This window comes from Tamandua tetradactyla, chromosome 5 (genome assembly GCF_023851605.1).
Source record: "Tamandua tetradactyla isolate mTamTet1 chromosome 5, mTamTet1.pri, whole genome shotgun sequence".
Classification (NCBI taxonomy): Eukaryota; Metazoa; Chordata; class Mammalia; order Pilosa; family Myrmecophagidae; genus Tamandua; species Tamandua tetradactyla.
Window position 1 is genome coordinate 91,882,402 of NC_135331.1, and position 27,794 is coordinate 91,910,195.

Sequence of the window (27,794 nt, forward strand, 5' to 3'; positions counted from 1 at the left end):
GTGCATGCCAGGCTTGCACAACAGACCCTTGACATGGCCAAGGACTTGACCCTGAGCCTGGGAGAACCCAAATGCCACTGTATTCACCATGAAACACAGGAAACACACAGATCCTCTCTGGTGCTTCTCACTTTCATTATCAGCAATTGTTGTTGGCCTTCTTTGCAGGTTGTTATTATCTTCACAAAGGAACAGTTTTTCTTTTCAATCACAGCCCAAAAGAAGACCTGAGACCTGGCAGAGTAGGGGAAACTATTTCACTGTATACAGGAATCAGACTCGTTCCAGCAAAATTACTAACTACTCCACATCATGACAATAACTGACTTTACTGAACACAGGTCCTACTATCCTCAGCGCTTTACACATACCAACCCCTGTGATCCCAACAGCACTATCCAGTAGGTAGTAATATTACCTCTGATTTACAGATGGTGAAACTAAAGCACTGAGAAGTTAAGCAACAACGCGTTCTAGGCCACACAGCTGGGATGCTAGAGCTGGGATTTGAACCCAGTCAGATTGCAGAGCCCAACTTGTTTCACTGCCAAGCTCTGCTACCAGGGCTTGCTTTTAAATCCTCAGCACAGAGCATCACCCCCAAACGGTTGATATTCCAAGTGTTAACTCTGTGATAGCGAAAAGTCCCATAGGACTTGCTATCAATTACTGTATGTATCTGGTAAAAACCAAACTGCACTTCTCTACCAAAATAAAATGAAAAACAACCTTGCTTTTCTTTTTATCTATTTTATCTTTCTGGAGTGGTGCAAATGTCCTAAAAATGATCATGGTGATGAATACACAACCATGTGATGATATTGTGAGCTTGTCCGCCGGTTGCTTTTGGCAACACAAGTCTTGTCTTCACAACCATAGGCTGGGTTCCCCTTTAAGGGTAATTTTAAACATAAAACCCAGAGATCTAAATCAGATTCAAGTTAGAGGGAGTCTTGGCCTTGCAAAATGATTAAGGACAGTGGTTTTTGAAATTCTGAGATTTCCGACTACTTGGTATGTGGTCCTGGAGCAGGGACAATGCTGGAGGATGGAGACGCTTCCACCTCTGCCATCCCACCTATGCCTCTATTCTTTTGTCTGCATGACAAAGTGACCAGGCCTTCAAGACCCTTGGTTCTTTCCTGCTCTGGGTGAAGCAGGGTATGTGGAGCATGCCGTGTTCCCGGCTCGAGGCTCCTTTCTGTTCATAATAACCACACCAATAATAATAATAATTCTCATACAGTGCTTACTCTGTGCTAATATCTGCACACATAAACTAACTTAATGGCTGAGGAGTGGGAAGCTGGGAGGCAATGCCCCGTGCCCTCTAGGTAGTGGAGCGCACGCTGGAACACAGACAGGGCTCTGATCTCAGACTCGTGTTCCTGACCACCAGGCCCACCGTTCCCTGCTGCAGTAGCTCAATACATTACTGAATGAATAAATGCTGTGCAACATGAGCTGGGCCCAGGAGGGGTGGGTACGGAAGGTTTGAACAAATGAGCGATTGCTTGTGCACCCACACTGAGTGGTGGTGGGGGGCTCAGATCCTGTGAGGCAGGTGGGCCAGTCAGACTTGTCACTTGCACACAGGGGAACCTGGAGCGTGGCTGCCTGGTTCAAATCCCACCCAGAAGGGAGGCTGGGAGGACCGCGAGCCGGGGCATGGGCTCTGGGCATGTGAGTGGGTGCCTCTGGCGCCAGCTCCCACTCCTCAAGGGATCTGCTCCCAGCCTTATTTTTCTCCTAGGCTCGAGGCCTTTCAGAGACAGCCTGGGGGGTCCCTCCCCTGTATGACTGCTACGCACCCCAGACACAACTCACCCCAACCCATCCTCTTTTGGGCTTTCTGTCGCCACACTCTGAGGTTTCTGGACCCGAGGCCACTCTCACCATTGTTGAGGTCCACTTCTTTACCTCCTGGCCACTCTGTCTGTCTCCACCTGGCCCTCTGATCCACCCCCTCCGGCTCCAGACCCCTCTGTTACACCCAGGGGAAGCCCGCCCCCATGCCTCCCGCACATCCTCTGACCACCCTCCGCCCCTGCCGCCCCTCCTCCCATACCACACTGCGGACCGATGGCTCTTTTCTGCCCAGTGGGTCTGAATTCACCAACCGAGTGACCTTGACGAAATTACATAACCTCCCTGCGTCTCAGTTTACTCATCTATAGAGTGGAGATTATTGTCACACCTATCTCAGAAGGCTTAAACGAAATGAGGATTAAATGAACGAATATATAGGTTCTGAATGGGTTCACAATTATTATTTGTGTATGTAACTTCTACAGCCTGGAAAGATTCTTTCTTTTTTTTCTCTGCCTGGCTATCTCCCATTGCTTCTTAAAGATGCACCTTCTTGCCAGAGACCCGGGTTCAATTCCCAGAGCCTGCCCATGCCAAAAAAATTAAAAATTAAAAATTAAAAAAGGCATCTTCTGTGACACCTCCTCTGGGAAGTCTTCCCAGCTCTCCCTCCACCTCTCCCCCAACCCAGTCTGCTTGTCTGACTGCCCAACCGTGCTGCCCTGCTCTGCACTCATCTGTATAACCGCCTATCTCCCTGATGGGTCAGTGGGCTCCTCAGGGCAGTCACCCGGGAGAAAAGCATGGGGCTTCTCTGTGGTCCCCGAACCAAAGGCTTTGTGCATGGGTGGTGGGTGGTCAGAAAGGACAATCATCCTGTTCTCTAGACAGTGAGGCCATCTCTCCAAGAGAAGTGGGAGGTGTGAATGAAGCTTGGGGGAGTGTGTGGTGCCCCTGGGAGAGGGAGGGGGAACCATGCCGAGGCAGGAGGGGCGGGGGCAGTGAGTTAGCTCCAGGATGGGTACAAGGGACTGAACCGGGCAGTTGAGTGTATGGCAGAGGGGCCATGGCATAAATCAGTGTTACCTGTTTTCTCGTCCGAGTCTTCCCCGTCCTCAATTTAATGTAGCGGGCAATCAACTCATTCCGACCTAGATTGTGATGAGAGCAGAAATGAAGAGTAGGCAAAGGTGGCGCGGGAGGCTGAAGACCTCTGAGCTTGGGGAAACCACCCAATGGCCCTCCCCCAAACACTGCTCTTTAGTCACTCTTCCACCTTCTGTCCTCCAATTCCCCGCAAGGGGCACAAGCAGGGCAGCCCAAGGGTGGCTGGGATGTCCTCCCATCCTCCAGGACCCAGGGTGGCTGCTCATGAGGGGAGGGGGGCACAAAGGAGGGAAGAATGAAGGGTGGGACAACGTTGGATGGGCCTGACATGTTCTCCTGCACACAGACGACTAGGTGTGGCTACAGGGCAGCTGGCCATATTACAGGTACATGGCAGGCCCAGGAGACCTCTCCTTTCACACCAACCTCTAGCAATGCTTTCTTTCTCCTGGAACTATTGCACCAGTTCCAAGTGTGCATGTGCACATGCATCCATGTGTGACTGCACCCTGCCCCAGGTGACAGATGTCTTGGTGTGTATTCCCAAGCATGTCTGAGAGAGTTCTGGGCTGGGCTTGCCCCCAGCTCTGTCCCTGTCACGTGGGAGACCCAGGATAAGTCCCTTCCCCTAGTGGGGAAAAAGGCAGAAGTGCTGGACAGTCTCCAACATGCCTCCTCCTGTGACACTGTGCTAGGATGTGTCACTGAGTGTGTCACTGGGTCCCGTCACCCCCATGTCACTGGTTGCCATGTCTCTCCCGCCCCAGGAGGGAGAGCCCAGCTGCCCATTGGGTGTGGGTGGGGGCCCTGCTCTGTGCTACAGACCCCTCAAGGGCCTCTGGGGCATGGGAGGAAGCTGGCTGGCTCCCAAGGGGTTTGGCTGCACGAGGAAGGTGCTTGGGACACACTGGCTAAGTGTACGTCAGCATCCTCAGGGTATACACCTCTCACCTCCTAAATCTAGGCCCCCTGCCCCTTAACCCCACAGCCTCCCCAGAGTGGCCACATTCCCCAAATTCCTCTGAGATGACAGAACCAGTCCCAATGCTCCTCCCTTCCCAGTGGCCCCTCTCCTCTCCATTCCACTCCCTCCACCCTGTCTAAAAATACCCTGTGGGGCTGCCCCAGCCATCAAGATGGGAGGGAGCCATGGGGGCAGGCAGTCCCTGCCCTATGGAAGGTGCCTGGGACAGCTACCTGGCTCTGGGGCTCTGGTGCTAAGAGGAGGCCAGGCAAGGGGGAGTAGAGGCAAGGGGCCTGAGGCAGCTCATACCACGGCCCCCAGCTGCCCCCTTCTCACACTGGACCCCAGGAGAGGGAAGGCCGAAGGCCTGCTTCACTCAGCAATCTACTGTTCAGGAGGGAGGGCTGGAGGGAGCTGGCAAGGAACCAGGCCCAGAAGGGTTGAGTTATCCCAAAAATGCAGCTCTGGGGGAGCCCTCCTGGGGCCGGACAAGAGGGGGACACTCCCTGCTGGAGGCAGGAGGTGAGCAAGGTGGCAAGCAGAAGGGCCAGGAGAAACTGGGGCCAGGAAGGGGATGGAGGCTGAGGCATGACTGAGTCTCCTCACCTCTCCAGCTGTCTTCCCGGCATGGCCCCTGGTCCCCCTGCAGCCCAGCCCTGCCCCCAGCACACGCTGGAGGGTGATGTGGAGCTGGCCTAGTGGAGAATGCCTCTCTATGCTGGCGACTCCCACCCCAGGCCGCGGGCTACCCCACAGCCTCCCACGGAGGGGACCCTCTCCCGGGTCTAGCTTGCATCAGGTTGGCCTGACCCAGTTTCCTGAGTCCACTGAGTCACCCCGAAACCTCCAGTCCAGTAGCGGGAGGAGAGGAGGAGCAGGCGGGGAGTGGTGGGCCGCGCTCTGGTTGAGGGGGCAAGCCAGGCTTGTTTATGAGGCAGGATCCAGACACACAGGCTTGCACGCCCAGACTCGCCCCGTGGCGGGCTGCAACCGCAAGACTTCACCAAACCGGTCGGGTGAGGGGCAGACAGCGCCTCCCCCACCCCATCCCGTGTCCCTCGGCCCCTTGGCCTCCCCACACGCACCGTACATCTTGCCCTCATCCGACAGGATGATTTTGCGCCGGCCGCAGGGCGGATAGATGGCCAGGGCCTCCTGGAAGCTCTGCTCGATGTCCGGGCTCCACACGCCCTCTGCATCGTTGTCCAGCCCCTTGTCCAGACCCTCGGGTCCATCCTCCCGGGCCTCCCCGGGGCTGCTGCTGGTGTTCCAGCTGTTGGACGCTATTGTGCTGGTTGCTCTGGGCTCTGGGCCTGAGCCCACTGGGCAGTCTGAGCCTGGGGGAACACACATAGAAGGGTTTAGAGTCGGGGTCCTCCGAGACCCCCTCCGCAGGAGCAAGGACTCCAGAGTGGGTGGAGTTAACCGGAGGTTCTGCTTAGGCAGAGCTGTGTGACCTTGGAGGGGCTACTTTACCTCTCTGAACCTCAGATCCTTAAAACAAGGAAAGGATCTCTTTGAGGTGATGCTTAAAATTTAAACAGAGTCCTGACAAAGTGCTAACCACAGTACTGGGCCCATAACACTTGAGAATAGTGGTGATCCCTTAGATCCACACAGCACTTTTGTGTGTGTGTGTGTGTGTGTGTGTGTGTGTGTGTGTGGCGGGGGGTAACAATTCCACATTTATTCAGTCTTCACAAAACCATAAGGTGGAAGGGCAAGGGTGATGGCCCATTTTTCAGATGAGAAGAGCAAAGAGGAGAAACAAGAGGGGAAGGCCTAGGCTTTCTGCAGCCCTCACTGTCAGCCCCTTCTTTCCAATCTCCAGTTTCTCACCCCATTCTCTCCCCAGCATCAACATCCCCCTGCTGAAAACCCATGGCAGGAAAGGGAGGGTCCCTGACTCAAGAAGGGTGCCATTTCCCACCCCAAAAAGATAACCAGCGAGAACCCTGCCGTGAAACTTAAGCACGGGGCAGGAACTGCCCCAGGAACCTCAAGCAAGGAGCAGGGCTGGCAGGTGAGGGAGCAGCTGAGAAGGGGCCGGGCCAGCAGCCTTGCTCAACCTTACCAGCTCCCTTCCTTCCATCCCACTTCCTGTTCCCGCACCTCCCAGGCCCCGCAGCAGCCCATAAACCACCCACACGCTGGCCCCTGCCCTGTCCTACATCGTGGATGGGCCAGGCTCTGTAAACTGTCAAGCTCCCTGTACACGCATGGCTGGATCATTAATTTAGACCACACCTAGCCAGGTCCTCCCCACCCCCCCTTCCACAGCCGCAAGGCTCATTCCAAGTCTCCTTCAGCCCCAGAACCCAGCGCACACCTGATATATATCAAGGGGCCAGGACCCCCCCACCCCCCCTAGGCGCCTGCCGGCCCATGAAGGCTAAATCCTGGGGCTTTGCTCTGGGTTCTGGCAAAGGCGGGGGCAGGGTGGAGAGGTGGGGACTCTGCCCCCTCAGAAGCTGGGGAGGTGAAGTCCCCAGATCTGAATTCTAGGTCCTGCTGAATGGGTGGGAGTTGGCTCTTGCTGCAGGGCCACCTGTGTGCTTAGGGAGACTTGAGGAGGGGGGTGTTAGTGGACTGGGGTGGGGAGGTCCTGAATGTCATACATAGGTAGAGTTTAGAGTTCTCATTACTACTGCCAACATCACCTGCCCTATGCCAGGCACTGTTCTGGGACTGTACACATAACGACTCATTTAATGTTCACAATAACCCTTGGGGGTAGATACTATTATTAGTTCCATTTTTACAGATGAGGAAACCAAGCAACAGAGAGGTTAAGTAACTTGCCCAAGAATGCACAGCTAATAAATGCTGGGGCTGAGAACTGAACTCAGGCAATACTGGCTATCTTGAGTGGGGCAAGGGGGTGCCAAGAAACTCTGCCACCTAGAATGAGAAAGGAGGGCCAGCTGTTATGACAACCAGATGGGGGGGACCCCCACACCTTGGTATACCCCTTTCTGTGAGGTCCCCAAGAGCATGAGGAATAGCTTCACCCATGGAGGGCGGTCAGCTAGGGAGAGAGCAGATGGTACCCCTGACTCCCACTCCAGCCTGTCCCTCACCCCAGGAAACTTGTGTCTTCATCTCCAGCCCCATCCTTTGCCCCTGGGGTGGAGTTCCTGGAATAAAAACGTGAAGGGTGCCAGGGTGTGCTAGCTGGCAGGGAGGCCCACACAGAGGTGACTGGGGTGCAGAGCCTCACCCCAGGTAGCAGTCTGTCACTGCCACAGATCTGTCAGTGGGGAGTGAGAAGAGGGGCTTACAATGAACTAAAACGCCATGCGATGGGGTCTTCACCCCCCTTTCCCCCAAATCCTTTCCTGAGGCCTCCCTTGGAGCTGCAAGAGGCCAGCTGCATAGGGGAACCTGGCAGCCCCAGCCTTTTAAAAGCAATTTTCTGCCTCCCCCAAGTCTCTGCCCGCCTCCCCTCTTCCAGGCTGTGCCCCCCCCCCACCCCCACCCCCGCCGCCTTGGGGTGATGTCAGCCCCGCCCCGCCCCCTGCGGGAACACTGTGGCCAAATATGGCGAACACAGCAGTGCCTGGGAGCTGGGACAGCCTAGGGGGGGGCAGGGCGGGCGGCCCCTGGCTGGGACCGCTGGCAGCTGGTAAGGGGGAAGGGAGCGAGGGGGGCTGCTACGGGAGAGGCCAAGGAGAGAAACGGGACCACTGTCCCTACCACCGGCTCACAGGCCACATTTGCTTCTCAGGAATACTCCTGAGGGCAGAGGCACCGACACAGTGGCCTATAGGTGACCCCTCCCTCCCCCCAGCCACACACGTGAGCAGGCATGCTGTGTGGGTGCCCAGGCTGACAGCCCCCAAGCCGAGACATACACATGGACAACCACAGACAGGCAGCTGTGCTGGGCTAGGGGCTGACCTGGGTCTCTCAGCCTCAGCCATCACTCAAGAGGGGCAGGGAGGAAGTCAGTATGAGGATTGAGGGCTGGGTGCCCTGGTCTTCCAGAGTTACTGCTGTGCGGTGAGCAAAGAGACTGGGTGTGTGCTCACCCCTCTTTCCCTAGACCCCCAAGCCACAGCGACTGAGCCTGGGGGTGAGGGAGGAGGCTCAGGGTTCCCAGGACAGCTGCGAGCAGGACTGAGGCAAGTGTGGAGCTCAGGCATAGTGGAGGCACTGGCTGGGGCAAGAGGGCAGGGCCCTGGGTGTGACAGCCTCCAGACTGCTCTGTTGCCACCAAGAGGGGCAAAAGAGAGGAAGGAGAAAGAGGGAGGAGATCGAGTGAGAAAGACAGGGAGGGACAAGGGGAGGGGAGGTAGAGCCAGAGACAGACAAGAGAAAGGAAATAGGGGGAAGGAGAAGACAGTGGGGAAGGGAGGCTTGGGGGTGGGGGTAGAGAGAAGGGGAGAAACACTCAAAGACAATGAAAGAGTAAGGGACACACCCAGAGAGACAGACAAGAGAACAGGAGAGACAGAATCCCAGAGGGTGGGAGACAAGAAAAGACCAACCCAGAGGGAGACAGACTAGAGAGAGCCTCAGAGTGAGACCCACAGGGAAAGACACAGACAGAAAGAGTGCTGGAGAGTCAGATGCACAGACAGAGTTGATGGGGCTAGAGAGACAGACAGGCAAGAAAGAGTGATTGTGACCAACAGAGACTTAGATAAACAGATACCAAGACCCAGAGAGATGGAGATGCACAGACGCCCAGGGCAGAAAGTGGGACAGAAGGGGAGGGACCAAGAGACTCAGATACAGACAGGCATCAAGGGAGGGGGCAGGCTAGGAGGGGGACCGGGATACAGAGAACAAAGTCGCACATGACATGGCATGTAGGTGGCTTCTAGTTGCCACGGGTGGTCTCCAGCCAGCAGCCAGCAAGAAACTGAGGCCCTCAGTCCTACAACCACATGGAACTGAATTCTCCCAACACTCAGGTGAGCTTGGAAGTGGGTCCTTCCACAGCTGAGCCTCAAACGAGATTGCAGTCTCAGCTTTCTGAGACCCTGGAGCAAAGCACTCTGCTAAGATGGGCCCAAACTCCTGCATCCGTTAGGGGACTGGGGTCAGCCACAACAGGGCCATGGCCAGGACAGCTCCACTCCTGTCTTATCTGCTTCCAGCCTCCACCTCCACCAACAACTTCCCATCTCTCTCAGCAGAGGGTCCTCCATCATTACATGCTCACCTGCAAACCTGCTAACAGGGCTGCAGACCTCCTGTGGGCTCACTCACCATGCCTTCACCCTCATCCTGACCCAGCTACACCTGATCCCCTTTCCCGGGGCCCTCAGCCCTCTAGGGTCAGAAGGCACCTCCAGATGGGGGCTAGGAGGCTGGGTGAGCAGGCTTTCGAGCCTGGGGCGGTGGGAGGTGAGGGGCACCTGGCTGCCTACACCCTACCCTGGGGCCAAACTTGCTGGAAGAACTGGCTGGACAGCTCCAGGGAGCAGGGCCAGACCTGGGGCTGCTTCAGGGGCCCTGGACCCTCATCCCCCATAGGCCCTTCAGCCTCCAGACTACCCAGTCCTATTCCTTCTCTGCAAGGAGGAGAGAGGCACTGGCCCCAAAGCGTGGGCTCCCCAAGGTCCTATCCTGGAGGGGGTTGTGGACAAGGCAAGTCAGGGCAGAGTATTAAAGATACCTTCCCCCTGCACCCAGTCCCACGGGGAAGACAAGTAGAGAGCCCAGTAGCCTTACTGGCCAGCAGCCGTCCACCCCTGCAGGGACTCCAGACCCCGAAGTGCTCTCAGTGTGGGAAAATCCGAGAAACCAGCAGTTGCATCCCGAAGCCCCTGCCCCCAAACCTGGGCTGGGCTGACTAGCCAGGGGGGTGAGGATGGGGAAGGCAGTTGATGTGGGCTAGGAAAGCCTCCCCACCCCCCTGCCTTTGCCTCCCTCCTCCTCACCCGCCCCCACAGTGGGGACAGCTGTTCTCCAGCTGCCAGAGGCTCCCACCCTAGAAGTGGCCATGCTCTGGTTGGGACCAGATTGGGACAGGGAAGGAGTGTCTGCCCTCCCCCCACTTCCAGCCCAAGGACCCCTGAGGGATCCTGCCAAGTAGCCACACCCTGCCAGGCTGGGGAAGGAGTACCCTCCTTCCTGGAGCAGGGTCTAGATTTTTACAGGAGGAAGCAATTTGCAGGGCCCGCTAGAGGGAGGTGGGGGCCTCCTCTCCTCTCTCTAGCCTACTAATGTGCTTCCAATTTGGAAATCAAAGCATTGTGACCCCCCACCATTCAGGACAGGGGTTTCTCAGAGAGCAGTCGGGGTGGGTTGGGGGCCCCTCTAGCTTCCTTTTTCCAAAGCTTATCCTCACAGACACCTGTCCCCTTAGAGGAGTACAGGGGAGTGGGGAGTAGCGGTTAGAGAAGCCCCCAGACTTCTGCAGAGAAAAGGGAGCCGGCGCCCAGAACCACCTCCATCCCCCTACTGGGACTCTGTCCCATCTCCTCATCTTGTCCTGCTCCCAGTGAGGGTCAGGTATCCAGTGGGGGACAGGCTGGGATGGGGAGTGGGCACACAGCCTGCTCTTGGTTTCACAGTCTTTCAATTAACACATGAGTGGGCCATGCCTCAGCCTCCTGCCCAAGCCCTCAGAATGTTGGGTCACCCACTGAGCTGCCACCAGCCTCTCCCCTCTCCCCATCGCTGCAGTGACAACTCCACCAAGTACACAGGCTTTCTCCCTGCCCCTCCTCTCTCACAGTCTCTCATCATGGTGATAGTCTTGTACTTTCAGTTACCTGTCCCTCGCTCCTCCTTTCTGCTAAAGGCCCTCTGCATGGCCACCACGTGCACTGTGGTCACAGGCCCCCGGACACATCACGTGGTATCCCACCGGCACAGCCCCGATGGCTGTCATCTACACTGCCAGACAGACCCAAACAATCTCAGATAGTGACCACCCACAGAGCCAGTCTCAGTCGCACCCCAGAGTTTCTCTCCCATGCGGAGCTGCACATACAGTTTCCTTCCAGTCTGTTTCACCAACACCCCTTATTTCACACTCAGTTTATCACGACAACTTTTCAGTACATACATATAGTCCACAGTGCCCCGATGGTCTTTCTCTCTCAGACACACACACATTTTATCATGTTGTCACGGAGTTTCTCACATAGTTTTTCTCAAACACAGTGTCATATACAGTCACACACACAGATCATCAGAGTTTTTCCCGAACCCGAGGTTATCTCACAGACTGTTTCATGCACACTCACAGGTCACACAGAATGTCACGCGTTCTGCTTCTGACACACACATACAGCATCATAACCACATCCAGTGTCAGACACAGGCACACACACAGAAGGCCAGGCACACTGTTCCTTTCATACACACAAAAGCACGATGTCTGCTCAGACGCAGAATGTCACCCATCCAATTTCTCTAACACACATGCAATATCGGTCACACTCAGAGAATGAATGCCACACAGTTTTTCTCACACACAGCTGCCACAAAGTCACAATGTCACATACAGCTCCCCTCGTATATATCCAGCGTCACACATGGTCACACACACGGTTTTTACCTGGTTTCCCGCACACACACATCCAGCGTCACACACAGTTGCACTCTCATTTCCCTCTATCACTTCCTGTCCTTTTGGGCCTGGCAGGGAATACAGGAAACAATCAGCACTCTAGGAAACCCCAAGGGCTGAGGCTTTGGGGATCTGCAGGAGGATGGAATTCTCTGGCTCTAGCCTCCAGTCCTTGCGAGACAGAGCACCCTACCCTACAATTCTTTCTCCAGAGGACCAGCAGCCTCTCCCACAGACAGCCCCCAACAGGCACAACACCAGGAGTGGAGGGCAAGGCCATGGGCACAGGGCCAAGTGTGACCTGCTGTTCTCTCCCACCCTGACCAGAGAAGCTCTGCTTATGGCCCACTGGCTACTCTAGAGGTCCAGGAGCACCTGGATCCTGAAAGCCACTCCTTGGACCTCATACCTTCTGTAGCCCCCATGTGGGAAGAAGAGGCTGCGACCTTCCATTCACCTCCACAGAGAGCTGCAGCATTTAGAGCCCTCATTATTTCCCACCTGTTAGGTTCCTGGCACCACCAGTCCCCTCTTCCACTCTCCTGTCAGCCCACCCCTCTGCTCCTTGCTTCCCACCCTCCTTCTGAGGTCAGGAGGCAGACAGGACTGACAGCTTCTGTTCCCTGCCAGCGTCCACATCAGCTCCCAAGGGATTCCCCAGAGGAGTCTGGAAGTGGGGCAGAGGGGCTAACTATCCAAGAGGCTACTGTCCATCCTGTCTGGCCCTGCCAGACCCCACCACCAAATCAGAGGGCAAGTTCTCCCAACTCCACCCTGCCTCCCTGTCCCTCGACATCTGCTGTCTTCAACCTTTCCAGCCATGTTCACCTGATTTAGCCACTCCTCAGCCACCAATGGTTTGTTCTCCCCTTCTTCCTTGGATTACCCAGCCCTCCTCTCCAGCCCCCACCAGGTCTGGATGACATACTGGAAGAAGAAAGGGAGATTGAGAGATAAGAATTCCAGGAGGAGCTCTGAGGAAAGGGACCTGAGTAGTCATTTATTCCAAGAAGGGAAACTGAAGCTCAAAGGAGCCTACCTAGATGATACAGGTGCTTAAAGGCCCAGCTTGTACCATGTTCCTAATTTCTTGACTTCCTCTGTTCAGATGTCTCCTCCTAGTTTAAATATTTTACCAACCAGCAGGGTATAGCAGGTCTGCAAATTTGAGGGTGAGTGTGGAAATGCCTGGATCCCAGGAGGACTCCCCTCCTTCTCTCCTGCCAACCACTGACCATCCCACTCACCCATTCCACGGCCCAAGTGCCCTAATTAGCATTAATTATGGTTCCCTCCCTAGGGAGGTGGGGGAATACCCACAAGGCCCAGACTCCCACTGGCTTACAGCCCTTCCCTGAAGAGAGGGCATCCAGGGCTCCTGAAGTCACCCTCACCAGACAGCCTCACCCTGGAAGATATATGGGTCCAACCCCATCTATAGGCAGGGACTCAGAAGACCAAAGATCCATGTGTGTGTGTGGGGGGGCAGCTCTAGGGGAGGGGTCTTGGAAAGGAAGCTACAATAGCCTGGAAGGAAAGGCATAACTCCCCCAAATCTCCAACCTTTTGGGAGTTGTGCTTTCCCTCCTTGCCCCGGCTGTCTCCAGCAATTGGGTGATGAAGATGTTGTGGCCCCCTGCGCTGGGGTGGAACGGGCATTCAACAGAACCAGGCCGCAGCAGACCGGATACAGAGAGCAGTCCAAGCCCCAGCCCCTTGGAGCGGCGTCCAGCCCCCACCCTCATCCCCTGCTCTCCCCGGCTGTATACAAGTTCAGGCCTGACCTGGTTCTGCCTCCACCAGGAGAGAGGGAAGCCACAGAGGGAGGTAGCCCCTGAGAAGCCCTCCCTCAAGGCCTCCTTTCCCGTTGCCCCTAAACAAGCTCTCCCCTGGGCCCCTCCTGGGAAAGGTGACAGAGTGGGGTCTTGATGACTTTGCCCCAGGGCGCCGGAGGACTGGGAAACCAGAGGCAGGCAGGCGTTCCCTGGGCCTCCCTCCCCAGGCAGGAGAAAAAGGCATGACAGACATTGGAAGGGAATGGGGCGTACTTGTGGGGGGGGGGGCAGCCGCCCTCGGACCCTCTAAAGTCTAAACGGCCCTGAGGGAGTGTGGCGAAGAGAAGGCCCCAAATCCGGCCCCTCCGTTGCTGGACTGACAGAGCTGGAGGCACCCCGAACCTCCACCCCGAAGTGGCGGCAGAACTGCGGGGAAACTTAAGCCCCTGCCTTTCGGAGGCACACACCCTGGGCGCGTAGTTTTGCTCCCAGACACCCTCCACCGTCCAGCGCTGCCGCGGGCACGGCGCACAACAGCGGGTCTGGGCGCCGGGAGGCCCGGCCCTAGGCCTGCGGGTAGCTGGGGCCCGGCCGGCGCCGAGAGAGCGCGGGCCAGGAGTCGGGAGTCCAAAGGGCGGCGGGGCCCGGGATAGGCGCCCCGACTACGAGCTCCTGGGTGGTAGGCCCCCCAGACTGTGCGGCCCCACAACCTAGTCCCAACACTCTAAGCGCGGACGGCGGGGCAGGCGATGGCACAGGGGACACACTCGGCAGCCCTACCTCCCCCGACCAACTCGTCCCGGTCGCGGGGGGGTGGGGTGGGGTGGGGTGGGCGGGGCTTCCCAGAGAGATTTGTCCCCCTTCTCTCTAAACTTCCCGGCACCCTGATCTGGGGATCGAGCTGGGGCTGGACAATGGCTCGGGGCCCTAGCCCCCCTGTAGCGCCCCCCTTCCAGAACCAACCAACCAAACCACCTCTCCCAGCAGGGCCTCCTCCCGGCGTCCGCCCGGCTTACCTGGTCCGAGCTCGCGGGGGCGCTCCGGCCGGGCAGCTCCGCCGGGCCCGAGGGAGCCGAGAGGGGGGCCAGGGAAGGGGGGTCGTGGGGAGGGGGCTGGCCGGAATGTGCGGAATGAGCCGGGCTGGAGCGGGAGGCGCCGGGCGCGGAGGAGGGAGCGAGCGGGACGGAAAGTTTGTGTTGAGGAGCCGGGGCGGGGGGCGGGAGCTGCGGGGAAGGAGGAGGCGGGGCGCGCCGGGGAGGGGGGGCGGGAACCGGCTGGGAGAGGCGGGGCAGTGCGGGGCCGCCCCCAACCGGTGTTGGGGCTTTCCACCCCAAGTGTTCCCGACCCCCAGTACCCCTCTCCTATTTCGGTGGTGCGGCGATCCGAACTCACCCCCCGGATACTGGACCTTATACCCTTTCCCCAGTACCCCATCCGAATCTGGGGATCCGGTCTGGGGCGGGGCCGGGGGCGGGGCTCCCGCCTCGGGGGCGGGGCTCCTGTCGGTGCCGGGGGCCCTCGGTGCCGCGTCACGAGGAGCCAGGCCGAACCCCGAGCGCACGGGCCTCGGGGCACCCTGCCCGCCCCACGCCACCACCACCCCCGCCCCCTGTCCCGAGCCGCCGAGGTAGAGCGCCCCCTCCGGCCCGCGAGCCCGGCCCCCAGTCCTAGGGCCCCAGACCCGGCCCCGCCCTGGCGGCTGCGCCCGCCTCACCCGGACCCGGTTTGTCTGGTTCTCCCCGAGTGGCTTGTTTCTCGAATTTCTCCCTTTCCCCCTCTTCCCGGACCTCCGGGGCCCTCCCTCTCAGCCCGTATCCCCGGGGCCCCCGCGGGGGGCGTCCGACACCGCGCGCCGCCAAGTTTCGGTAGGACCCGCCGTGGGCGCGGGGGAGGGGACGTGGGAGCGCCCGGGGCCTGGGCGAGAGGGGGGAGGGGCAGCTCCCAGCCCGGCCTCCGGACCTCTCCCGCGCTCCGGACCCCTCCCGCCGCCTCGCTCTTCGCACGCGCTGAAGAATCACTGCTCTGCTTGGCCTCGGACGCGGCTTTATTGGGGGTGTGGGTACCCTGCCCTCGTCCCCCATCACCTACCCCCTCTTCCGAGCCCGCCCTAGATCCTTGGATATCTAGCGCGGTCCGGGAGTTAAAACAACACCGACTACTGCTCCCGGACAGGAAGTGACTGGGGCGCGCGGGGGGCGGGGAGAGGGGGGGCCCGCGGCGGCGCAGGCGAGCTCCGCGACCAGATGTGCGGTTCCCACTCCAGATGTTCTTCATCTCCGTCCGACCCGCCGTCTGAGCTCATTCCCTGCCTCGGCCTGTGCCAGGCTGGAGAGTGGACGGAGGTCACCGGAAGGTAGTGAGAGGTCGGTCAGCCCTGGACAAGGGAGGAGTCTTCCGTGGGGGCTTTGGAGAAGGTTACCCGGCAGGACTCCACAAATCCTTTCCCACACGCTGGCGGGCTCTGGGGGGCTGCTCGGGTCACTCGCAGGCCAGTTTCCCGTCGAAGCTGGAGAGGGCGATGGCGAAGGCCTGCAGCGCGCACAGCGGGTACCTGTAGTCTAGGGTGAAGGCGTCCTCGGCCACGCGGCCAAACTGCAGGACTATGTAGTCAGCTGTAGGTACAGACAGAATGGGGGCAGCCTGAACCTCCTGACGGGCAGTGGGGGAGGTCTCCCGCCTTTGCCTTGGGGTCCCACCCCCTAACCAACATCTCAGTCAACCTCCACCCATCCCCCTCTGTTACTTTCTCACCCAACCAGCCCCAGCTGCAGCTTTATCATCCTCCAGACTGTAAGCCCCTGAGGGCCGGGACCCTGCCTTATCTGCGGGTAGCCCAGGGACATGCATACAGCAGTCACTTAAATCAAGAATAGAAGCCTGTCAGACCACCCCAATGCCAGAAACCTTCCATTCCAAGTTCTCTGAGGTCTTCTGGCCCTACTCCTTGTAACTACTCTCAGCCTCCCAAATCCTGCCCTAGACCCCTAAGCTGAATCCCTTGACTAATCCTGTTTCCCTACCTCAGCCAGTGGCTCCACAGAGCCCCCATTCCCTCACTGGCCCAAGTTCCCAGCCCAGATCCCAACCCTCCCCCAGCATCCATAGGGACAGGAAGCTGCTAAAAATACCTCTAACCTCCAGGGACTAGGCTCTACCAGAAACGTGATCTGGGGAGCAAATTTCCAAGGCCACAGGACAGGTGACACTGAGACACATCCCCAGGATGGAGTGGGGATGGGGAACTTGCTCAGTGTCAGCCCCAACCTGTGAATCTGGAAGATACTCTTCTATCCCCCAAACTTCTCACTCTCTCCCCTGGCTTGTAACAGAATATTTTTACTTAATAGTGTTCCAGGTACACCTTGTTTCCCTAACTCCTGGATAGCAGTCTTCTGACCTCACTTGAGAGAACACATAGAGTAGGTACTCAGAAATGCTTAATTAATATCCCCTGCTCCAAAAGGGGCCATCCTGAAAAGGCTAAGGGTGCAGGCACTAGAGCCAGAACCTGGTAGACTAGAGCCAGTCTACCTCTTTCTAGCTGTGTGACCCTGAGCAAGTGACTTAACCTCTCTGTGCCTCAGTCTTTTCATTGTCATATACAGATAATAGTACCTTCCTCATAGGATTTTTGTAAGAATTAAGTGGTTCAATATCTGTACAGTCCTGAGAATAGTACTTGGTCTGTGGAGAGCACTGTGTAAGTGTTTATGAAATAAATTGGGGTTGGGGGGGCAGCATACTGCCTAAAGGAGCTAAGTGACTTTGGTCAAAGAGCTGCCCTTTCTGAGTCTCTGTACACTTTTTGACCACAAAGGGGCTGGGCCATGAGTGTTTTTCAAACTCTAGCAGCTCAATCTTCCCTCAACATAATTTTACCCAGAATATCTATCTATCTACCCCAGGGCTCTGGTCAGTGCTGGCATGGGGGAGGGCCTGGAACTCTGAGCTCCAAGACACCTGCTCAGGATATCTGAGACTTCTGGGAGCACAGTGTAGAGGGTGACCTTGCTGGGTGTACCAGCTCCAGGGATAAAAGGCAGCTGCCAGGCTGAGTGTGTGCATGTGCATGTGATAGGGAGAGGCCCAAATGGGGGTCGGGTCCTGGGGGTGGTGGGGAACAGCTTGGCCTGGGCCCTCAGATACTCACGGTCATCAGCATGGACAATCTGGAAGTTCTTGACCGAGGCCTGGGTGACCCGGCCTTGGAAGTTGAGCGTGTAGGAGCCACTGTCCTCATTCCAGACAGGAGGCTTGTTGTGAAGCTCGATGAGGCTCTCCAGTGTCTTGTTTTGCCAGCGCACCAGCAGCCCATCACTGGCCTGGGGTGTTCAAGGAGAGCGGATAGGTAGAGGACAGTCAGAGGTGGCCGAGATAGCTCAGGACCAACTGGGAAAGGGACTTGTGCATGCCCTTGCAGGTATATGCAAACCTGTGGCCTGGATGTCCATGTCCGTTGAGGGTGTCACTGATAGGAGGCTTGGTCTCTGGGGTGTACTTATGGGTAGGATATACATCTGTATAAAAGGGGCTTTTGGGGATGTCAAAGTAGAGGGCTGGGAAATGGGAAGTTGGCACTGCCAAGTAAGTGCATCTGGCATGCAGTAGGTCCTCTGTGCCATGGTACCCAGGGGGCTATAAGAAAAGGCTGACAGCTGGCTCCTGGTTACTGTGATAAGCCAGACATTCTAAGACATGCAAGAAGCTCACAGTCAAGCGTGGGGAGATGGACAGGTAATGAAGTAGTTCAAATAAAGTGCTCTTGGAGGAGAGCTTCTAAAAGGAAGGAGCAGTGTCTGTATGATGGTGCTTTTGAGATAGTTCTTTCCTGAGCTTCCTTGTCACTTCTTCAGGTTCATAGCTTAGAGTGGGTCCACTCAAGATCTCTTCCACCTGACCTTCCAAGGAAAGCCTGCCCGACCCGAGTCTCATTTAGATGTCCCAGCTCTGAGGTCCCTTAGCACCTCGCTGTTACCATTTGTCCCCCTGCACTAGTAAGAGACAGAACGAAATGCTCAAAGGGCAGAAGCAGTATTTTATTAAATGTCTCTGTGCCTCAGTTTACCCCACAATGGAGTGTTGTGAGGGTTAACTAGATTAACAGCACATAGAGTGTTTGAGCAGTTCTGAGCACAGAGCAGATGGGCAGTAAATATTAGATAATATTCTGATGCTAACTGTTATTTTGATTTTGGATCTCCAGTGCTGCCATGGGGCACGTGTTCAATAAATGACTGTAGAACGATTGAACCGTGGGACAATGAAGAGAGACCCAAAGCAGCACTAGGCAGTTTTTACCAAGCCCAAGCAAGGGTGATTTGTGTGTTTAATCCGGGCATGGTAGGAGCACCTCTGTGGGACCCAGAGGATGAGTGAACTGCCCCCCTCAAGATGCCACATAGGTCAGCCCAGCCACTGATTTACGGCATGACTTGGGGAAGGATGTGTGATCAGCTGACAGGGGTGTTATCTTTCATTATAAATGAGTAAAGTGACATCACTCTCCTGTGAGTATGGGGCATGCGAGTCATTCTGTCTGAAATCCTGGGCTCAGCCAACCTGCAGCACTAAGAAGCAGAAAGTGAGACTGACAATAAGGGAGGCCACCTCTCTCCAGGACATCTCTTGATCTTACCCTACATCTCACATACACACAAAACAAACAGGCCTTTGCTTTTAAAAATTTAAGTCAAATCATGTCACTTCTTTGCTCAAAACCCTGAGATGGCTTCCTATGTCTCTTAGAATAAAAACCACAGTTAGAAAGGCACAGCCTGCTCCTCACCCTTGCCCTCTGACCTGCGTCCTTGCAGCGCCATTGGCCACCTTGCTGTTCCTCAAACCCATCAGGCACTCTCCTGCCTCAGGGCCTTTGCCCTAGCTGTTCCCTCTGCCTGGATGCTCTTCCCCCAGATATCTGCAGGCTCGTTCTTGCACTTCATTCAAGACTACTCTAATTTCACCTCACTGAGGCCCGCTCTGACCACCATATTATCTCCTTTCCTCTGCTCAACATTTTTTTCAGTAGTATTTATCACCTTCTAACATACTGTATAATTTATTTATCACAATTATTCTCTACTGTCTTTCTCCCTCACTAAATTGTCAGTTCCATGAGGGCGGACATCTTTGTTTTGTCGGCTGATAACTCCCAGGTGCCCAGAATAGTACTTTTTAGTACTCATATATGTGTATACATGAATGGATGATTTGATCAAAATTGTGTGTGTGTGAACCATTGTAGTTGTTTTAGTGAATTCAGTTTTTAAAAAAAAACACAAAAAACACTTGTCAACAGATGAGTAGAACATATGGAATAAAAAATAATAGGGGGAACAAATGTTAAAATAAATTTAGTTTGAAATGCTAACGATCAATGAAAGGGAGGGGTAAGAGGTATGGTATGTATAATTTATTTTTTTGTTTTCATTTTATTTTTCTGTTGTCTTTTTATTTCTTTTTCTGAATTGATGCAGATGTTCTAAGAAATGATCATGATGATGAATATGCAACCATGTGATGATATTGTAAATTACTGATTATTTATGTAGAACGGAATGATCATATGTTAAGAATGTTTGTGTTTCTTTCTTGTCATACATATTTTTGTTAATTTAAGAATTAATTAAAAATTTTAAAAAATAAATAAAATAAAATAAAAACAAAAAACAAACAAACAAAACAAAACAAAAACCCTGACTTCATTTAACAAATTGTGAGTAAGGGTCCCTGGAAGAATGAATTTGTGTCAGCAGGTGATGGGTATTGGTAGGGGTTGGGAATGGGGCAAGCTGAGCCCTCACTCCTTAGATTCCCCTAGAGTGGCTCAGATAGGGAATAGGACTTCAGGGGTGGTAGGGTGCAGGACTCACGTTACGGGGCCGAATGGGAACCCTCTCGTTGTCTGCACTCATGCCCGGAATGATGACAGTCATGCGCCGGGGACCGCGGAAGCCCAGCATATTTGTTTCCTGGGAGGGAGAGACCCGTTAGGCCCACCCCACCATGGGGAGGGCAACAGCAGGGGGACAGGGGTGCTCTCACATAGATCACGGCTGCCAGCTCCTGCCGCAGGCTCCCCACATCAGCGCTCCGTCCTCTGCGGTGCGGGTTTTGCCCATTGTCAAAGACGGTAAAGCGGTTCCCCAGGAGATTGGACCTGCAACCAGGGCAGAGCTGGAGGTGGGACCAAGGGAATTCCACACCTGTCCCCCAAGACCCGTCCTCACAGCTGAGTAGTTACAGAGTCAAGGCTGGGGGTATCTTAAGACAGAACAATCCAATCCCTTACCCCAGGTTTCCCCTTGACAGGGAGGTCTCTCTAACAGCTCTGAATCTAGAAGGAGACTGGGCAGTGTTCAAATTCTAGCTCCATCCCTTACTAACTGTGTGACCTTAGGCAAGTTGCTTAACCTCTCTGAGCCTGTTTTCCCATCTGTAAAATGGGCATAATAACAGCAGCTATCTCATTTGATTGTTACGAGGATTAGATGAGTTAATATTTGGAAGATACCTAGAATTACATCTGATACATAAGCAGAACTTTTATTAAGTGTTTGTTACATACATAAATAAAATAAATAAGGGTTTAACCTCCCTGCCCCCGCTTCTCAGATTCTGTGGTGAGGATTAAATAAGATAACACATGTGGGAACACTGAATGGAGTAGGTACTACTGTTCATTCATTCACTGATGCATTAAATATTTATTGAGCAGCTACATGTGCCAGGTGCTCGGAATTCAACCATGAACAAGACAGCTACTGTCCCGGCTGTCATGGAACCCCAGCGAGCACCCTGAACCTGCAACTTGGGCATCACCTGGGTGTTTTTTTTTAGAAATGCAGTCTCAGGCCCATCCTAGACCCATCCAATCATTCTAACAAGAGCCCCAAGTGATCTGTGTATGTCTGACAGTGAGGAATCCTGGGCTGAGGGACATTTCATTTCCAGAGTGTCCAATGTGGTGAGCACTCCGCCAGGTGCTCAGGGCCGAGATGACTGGCTGTGGCCCTCTTGCTGACCCAACCCACCCAGCCTGGGGAAGCCCGGCCTCACCTCAGCTTCCCAGTGAAATTCTCCCCACCCCGGGACAGGTTGGTGGGGTCACTCGAGATGAGGTAATTGGCCGTCTTGCTCCGTTTCCGTTTCCTGCCAGCCAAGAGGAACACCTAGGGGAGAGGCAAGGGGAGTGAAGACGGGGTGGTGGGAGGAGGTGGGTTGAGGGGAAGAAGGCCTGTCCCCCCTCCCAGCCCTAGACCCTCCTCGTCCCACCCTGCCCCTGCCCACCTTCTTCTCTGTGTCCAGGTGCAGGAAGTAGGAAGGATACAGGCCCCGGTCCATTCCCTTCTTGTCCCGGGTCAGCCGGCAGCGCACTGTCCGGCCTGGGGGGGGCAGGCCGCAGCACGAACTCCTGGGGTTCGTCCACTTCCACCGGTGGGGATGGGGCCCTCTCTTCCTTCTGGGTGGGGGCAGAGGGTGCATCAGCCTTCCCACCTCCAGCTGGTCCCCAGTGCTGGGACATAAGGAGGGCAGAGAGGATAACTCACTGCTTTCTGTGTGGGGAGAGGACATAGAGGCCAGCTAAAGCACTGGTCCTGGGACTCCTGAGGCTGGACAGCTGCCTCCCCCTCACACTTCCCCCACAGCTCTGGGGAGCTTCATACTTTATTGTTAGTGTATTTTGCCTGTAATTAAAGAGCCCAGTCTTGGGAGCCGGACAGCCTGGGTTCAAATCTTGGCCCTCCCACGAACTCTCATGCTGGTTATACTGTGGCTCTATTTTTTCATCTAAGAAGGAGGGGGAGAGGAGGTGTGGTAGACACTGGGACAGCTCTTAATGTATATATTTCACAAATTCTTATGCAAAGTCTGCCAACGTGCCAGGTAGAATTCTAAGCACTTTCTAAATATTAACTCATTTAATCCTCATATCAACCTACGGAGGTAGTTGTCCCATTTTACAGGTCAAGACACTGAGGCTCAGAGAGGTTTGTCCACCTTCATGCAGCTAGTAAGATGTGGAGCTGGAATTGAACCCTGCCCAGTCTCCTGTTAGACCCAGAGCCTTTAGAAAGAACTTTCCACATGTGGACACTATCCCAGGGGGTGAACTGAAGCTGAGGGCATGGGTTGCTATGTTCTAAGCACATAGTAAGGGCTACAGAAGTGCTAGCTGCTGTTGGTAGTAGAAGCATCTAGTACTTTTGAATGTGGTAGCCAGCACCCAGATGGCCCCCAGTGTTCCCCACCTCCTGGTATACACACCCTTCTATATTCCACATGCCCCCCCCCCCCCACCATTTGTCTGCGTGGCCAATAGAATATGGCAGAGGTGATGGTGTGTCACTTCTAAAGCCAGGTCATGCAAGATACTCTGGCTTCTGCCTTGCTGTCTCTCTCAGGTCACTTGCTGTGGGTGGGGAGGAGGCGTAGTTAACTGCTGTGTGCTAAGAACGCTCAAGCAGCAGGATGGACAGATCTACATGGCAAGGAACTGAGGCCTCCAGCCAACAACCACGTGAGTGAACCTTCTTGGTGGCAGGTCCTCCATTCCCAGAGTCTTCCAAATGACTGGATCCCCAGTTGATGTTCTGACTGCATCCTCGTGAGAGACCCCTGAGCCAGAAGTACACCTGCTAGGCTGCTCCAGAATTCCTGATCCACCCAGATTGAATAAGATAATAAATGCTGGCTTTAAGCCATGAGGTTTTTGGGTGATCTGTGACACAGCGACAGATAACTAATACAATGAATGAATAAATAAAGCTCACTCTCTTCTTTGAGACACTCCTAAGAACGATTGGTTGCCTGACCTAGAATAGCGACCCCACAACTGCCCCTTCTGTTCTCACAAACCTGTGCCCTTTGCCCACATAAGCCATCTCTCATGGGAGAAGTATTCAAGATTTTTCTCTATCTTTTATTAGTAGCCAGGGTTTTAACTGCATTTTCCCGCAGGGGTGAGAATGGACTACCAGCCTAGGTGTGTAAACTCAAGGGTTTAATACTCCCTGTTAGCCACCGGGATGTGCTCTGGTCTGCGCTGTGAGCGAGATGAGGCTGGCGAGGGGGTGGAGGCCCTTAGCCAATGGGCAAGTGAGTCCACCGCCAGCCTCTAAGCTGGAGTGTCCCCCCTCTCCACCCTAGGCTGCTCCAGAATAAACTTGAGAAACGCAAGGCTATATTTGGAATGTGAGAGTGCAGAGTTCATTCAAGCATTTCCAGAGCTGTGAATTTCAAGAATTGACTGTATTGAAGCTTCTCTGCAGTTATATCCCCCAGCTAGGAGATAACAAACTGGACTTTTGGTTTATACATCAGCATCTGGGGATCTTGGTTAATGGGAATCAGTCTTCTAAGATCTGAGACCCACACCCTGCCTTCTGGGTGACTTTCCACTGGTGGAAACTTATTTCTCAAATAATTTTTGTCGCTTTCTCTCCCCAGCTGGACCCCTCTCTCCTGCTCACACCAGTTTGCGCATGTTGGTGCAGGAACCCCTATTGTGGGCAGGGCAATTTAAAAAATATTTAACAACCTGCTCTGTCCGTTTGCCAACCAATCAGAACAGACACTGGTAAGTCTGGAGGAGCATCCTGGGGCCCTGACGTCCTAGTGTTAACCCTTTAGTTGCTAGGTTGTGGGAAGGTTAGGGGGGTCTTGCTGGGGTAGCAGAAGGTACTTGTGGAGCTCAGATCTATAGGATTTTGGAATAGTTCAACAACCTGCACAGCTGTCTAATATCAGTCAGTGAGTTTGCCCAAAGGTGTGCCTGTCTGCCTGTGAGCTCCACTTCCCTGGTTCAGAAAATCTGATTATCTTCACTTGGGGGCAATGGGGGCATCTCCAGCTGGGTCTGATGGTTAGGACGCAGAGGGGAGGGCTCAGGAGTGGTTGACATAAAGCTCTTGGGTGGCCTGTCCTGGAGAGGAATCCCACAATCACCCCTTCTGTTCGCATAGACCCTGTGCCCTTTGTCTTCACAGCCCATCTGTCACAAGAAGGGGAGCCAAGGTTCCAACCCTAGGTGACTCCAAGGACCCACCCAGCACGTGCGGTCCCAGATTCTCATTCCCCAAGCCCAGACCCCTGCCGCTACTCCCTGAGGGGACCTCAGCCCTCTTCCCCGCCGGGCCCCAACCTTTTGGCCTTTTCCTTTCGCTTTGCCCTTCTGGTTGCTATTCTTGATCACCGCAGCCGCCTCCTCTTCCTCCTCTTCCTCCTTCCTCTCCTCTTCTGGGCTTTTGGGATTGCCTGGGCATGAAAGCGGAAACAAGTCCATTGATGCCTTACCTGGTGGAGCACTTCATGGTTTGTGAAGGGCTTCCAACACCCATGTCTCGCTAGGACCCTTCCCACAACCCTAAGAGGGTCAGCCCTATATTATCAGGAACTTAGAAAGGTTAAGATGTCTGTCTGAGGCCACACCGTTGGGATCGAGATGCCCCCCAAGTCTTCTGCCTCTAGAACCCATACTCCTTACCCTGCAGAGTATCCTGTGATCTGGGGAGGGCCCTCCATCCTCCCACCCCCAGACTTGCCTCATGATACCACAGCCACCCACCTTTCTTCTTCGAAGCCTTCTCGGCTGCGCCACCTCCCCCAACCAGAAACATGGCAGCTGGGACCTTCTTCTTCTCTCCGTCCGGGCTCAGTGAGGGGTTCTTGTCAGCCTCCTCAGACCCTGCATGTAGGCAGGGGTCTGGATGTGAAAGGGTCCCAACCCCCGCTGCAGCCAGGGTCCCCTGTCCCTCCATAGACCAGGCTCACCTTTCTTCTTTGTCCTTCTCATCTTGGTCCCTTCCCCTGCTGGGGGCTGCTTCTTAGTGCGAAGAGGTTTAGGTGGAGAGTCAGGGCTTCCCGGGTCCCCTGGAAATGGGAGTGAGATTAGACAAAGAAGCCTACTGGGTGAAAGGTCTGACAGGGGCCCAGAATCTGCTTTCTGTTTATCTTTTTTTTTTTACCCCTCCTCTCTGAGTCCAGAAAAGGCAACACCAGAAGCTTAACAAGCAATTGTCAAGTGAATGAATGAATGAAAAAGAAATGAATTCCAGGCCTTCTAACTGAACCTCTGAATCTCACCTCCCTCCCCAGCTCCTCCAGGAACCTGTGGCCACTGGTGCAGGCAGTACTCCCTCCCTCCCGGCTAAAGGCCCAAGGTTCTCCCTTCCTGTGCACATTTAGGGCAGATTGCCAGAACCTGTAGGGAGAAATACACAGGCCCGAGAGTGATCTCAGCATCTATTTGGTGATTTATTTTTACTGTAGTTACCTTGATACTTTTATAAAAATTTTAATAGTAATCCACACTGAGTTAAAAACAAAAACAACTAGACAGAAATCACAAAGCCAGCTAAAATTTCCTACCCTTTCCTGGCCCACAGAAGGGCAGACAGTGGGGAGGCAGATTGGGGGAGCAGGTCGGGGTGGGGTGGGGTGCACACTGATCTGTCTTTAAGGATCATCAGCGGGAAGAAGCCATCAGAAGAAGAAACTGTGTGGTCAAGGCATGGGGTAACTTTTTGGTGTCTCATCCTGGGAATCAATGAGCCTCCAGGCCCAGGGCGGCAGGAGCTGTTTTCAGGTTTCTGTGTGCTCCTTCTGTGCCCTTGATCAACACCCACCCTTAGCACCCTGGGCCTTGGCCCTCCTCTCCTTGACATTTGCAGGCTTCTCTTTAGGAGTCTTCTTGGGAGGCAGAGGTAGTTTCTCTTTCTTTTCCTCCTCCTGCTCTTCATCATCCTCATTGTCCTCTTCTTCATCATCATCCTCTGTTGAGAGAAACACCTCATACTGGGGGCTGGGATGGGCTCCCTAATCCGGATTGCTGGGGAGTGGTGAATGGGGACCAGGGGTAAGGGCCCACCCTTTTGGAACAGGGAGAGGAGAAAGGAGTCCTGGCACCTTACTGGAAGAATAGGGGTGACCCCAAAGCCCTGGGGGGTGGGGGGTGTCTCCAGGACAGTAGAGTGAGAAGCAGTTGGGGAGTTTGGGGGGTTGACAATCCTCTTCTGGGGAAATGCCCTTCTCTGTAGGTCCTTCCTTTCCTGGTGACCCTCGCCCCTCACCCACTCTCCTGTGTCTGCCACTTTCCCCTTCCCAGCGCACCTTTACTTTCTGACTGGAGTCTGACCTGTCTGGGCTACCTCTGGCTCTTAGCTCTAGTCTAGGCAAAGGTTTAACCTCTCTGTGCCTCAGTTTCCCCATCTGCAAATGGGAAAAAGAGAGTATTAACCTCATAAGCTTTTTACTTAGCATAATGCCTGGCTCAGGAGGAGGCCAGAGAAGTGGAGGCTGAGTTTACCCCTCTTCTACCTCTCCCTGGTGTTCATCCGACCCCTTCCCTCCTGGTCTCCACTCCGCCCCCTTACCCCTCACCGGCTTCCCTCAGGTCCTCTCTCACCTTCCTCTGCGTCAGGGGCACGGGCTACCAGGAAGGTGTTCCGGGGGTCGCGTTTCTTGGCCTCGGGGTCCCTGAGGAACTTGGTGTAGATGGTCGGCGGTGCCCGGGCCTCGGCGGGATCCGGGACGGGCTCCTCCGGCGACCTCCCCCTCGGCCCGGCTGAGCCGAGAAGTAGGAGGTCAGGCAGGATCCGACCGGGGGGTCCGGGAGGCGGCGCCCCTCCGCTCCACCCGTCCCGAGGGCTAGCCAAGTCTTCGGCGCACCCCCCCTCGGGCTCCTCACCCCGGCAATCCTCCCTGGACATTCTGCTCCCACCTTCCACATCCGCTCCGTCCCACCTTCATTCATTCATCCCATCCAACCCCACCCCCAATCCCCCAAACATTTGGGGCGCACCCCTGACTCAAACCGGGCCCCACTTCGCTGCCCTTGGCTTCACCAGTCTCCGCCCCTCCCGTTCCCCCTCTTCCCGCTCCTTCGGGGGAGGGCTCCAAGTCTCAGCAACACCCCTCACCCCCTCACCCCCTCCGCCCCTCACCCCTCCCAGGTCCGCCCTCCGGCGTCCCTCACCCTGAGCGCCGCCCCCGGGCCCGGCCCCTCGCCCGCCTGCGCCTCTCCGCGGTTTGGATTCCGTCTGGCAGGAGGACTCTGGGGCCTCTGTCCTTTTCTTCCTCAGCTTCTGACCTGGGGCGGGTCGCTACGGAGGGGGTGTCAGAAGGAGGGAGGAAAGGGAAAGGAGGGGCTCCGAGGGCTGCCAATCACCTTCTAATCCCTTGAGCCGCCAGAAATAACCTCAGATTATCCCGAGAGGAACTGTAGCCCCCTCCTTGGCATGAGAGAGGGCGACCCCTCCCGTGCACCACCGCCACCTCCAATGCCCTAAAGTCAAACTTCCTCCCCCCGCAAACCCCATGCCCGCAAACACTCCCTTTCCTCCCCCAAGGACTCCGGACACCTCACTCGCAGAAGCTGCTGATCAGGACCCTTTCCATCCCCCGGGACCGTCGCTCTGGGTGGGCTCACATGCAACGTGTCCTGGGGGCGGCGGGGATACGGGGGTGGGGTGGGGTGGGGAATTTTTCTGCCTCCTTTCCACCGAGGGGTCACATACCCGCTTGGAGCGCGGCTGGGACTCCGGGCTCGGGCCTTCCTCCTCGTGCCCACTGTAGGTGGCAAAGGTATTAGCTTGTCTCCCATCTTCTT

The 27,794-nt window shown here is 55.4% G+C and overlaps 2 protein-coding genes across 2 annotated transcripts in view; both read right to left on the reverse strand.

Annotated features, from left to right (window-relative positions):
* The window catches only part of TEAD3 (TEA domain transcription factor 3), a 22,597-nt gene extending 7,137 nt beyond the window's left edge, over nucleotides 1-15,460 (reverse strand). Inside the window, 5 exon segments of the mRNA XM_077159411.1 lie at nucleotides 2,896-2,960; nucleotides 4,966-5,217; nucleotides 14,203-14,460; nucleotides 14,579-14,853; nucleotides 14,901-15,460. Of these exon segments, the coding sequence (XP_077015526.1) occupies nucleotides 2,896-2,960; nucleotides 4,966-5,217; nucleotides 14,203-14,460; nucleotides 14,579-14,853; nucleotides 14,901-15,460 (1,410 nt within the window).
* TULP1 (TUB like protein 1) lies at nucleotides 15,438-26,895 on the reverse strand. Its single transcript, XM_077159412.1, is given in 13 exon segments — nucleotides 15,438-15,798; nucleotides 17,337-17,508; nucleotides 20,059-20,157; nucleotides 20,231-20,345; nucleotides 21,245-21,357; nucleotides 21,476-21,577; nucleotides 21,579-21,647; nucleotides 21,736-21,741; nucleotides 24,330-24,442; nucleotides 24,753-24,890; nucleotides 24,959-25,057; nucleotides 25,813-25,959; nucleotides 26,592-26,895. Coding segments are annotated over 13 exon segments (1,611 nt in total). The 3' UTR covers nucleotides 15,438-15,664.
* Between the last annotated feature and the right edge of the window lie 899 nt (nucleotides 26,896-27,794).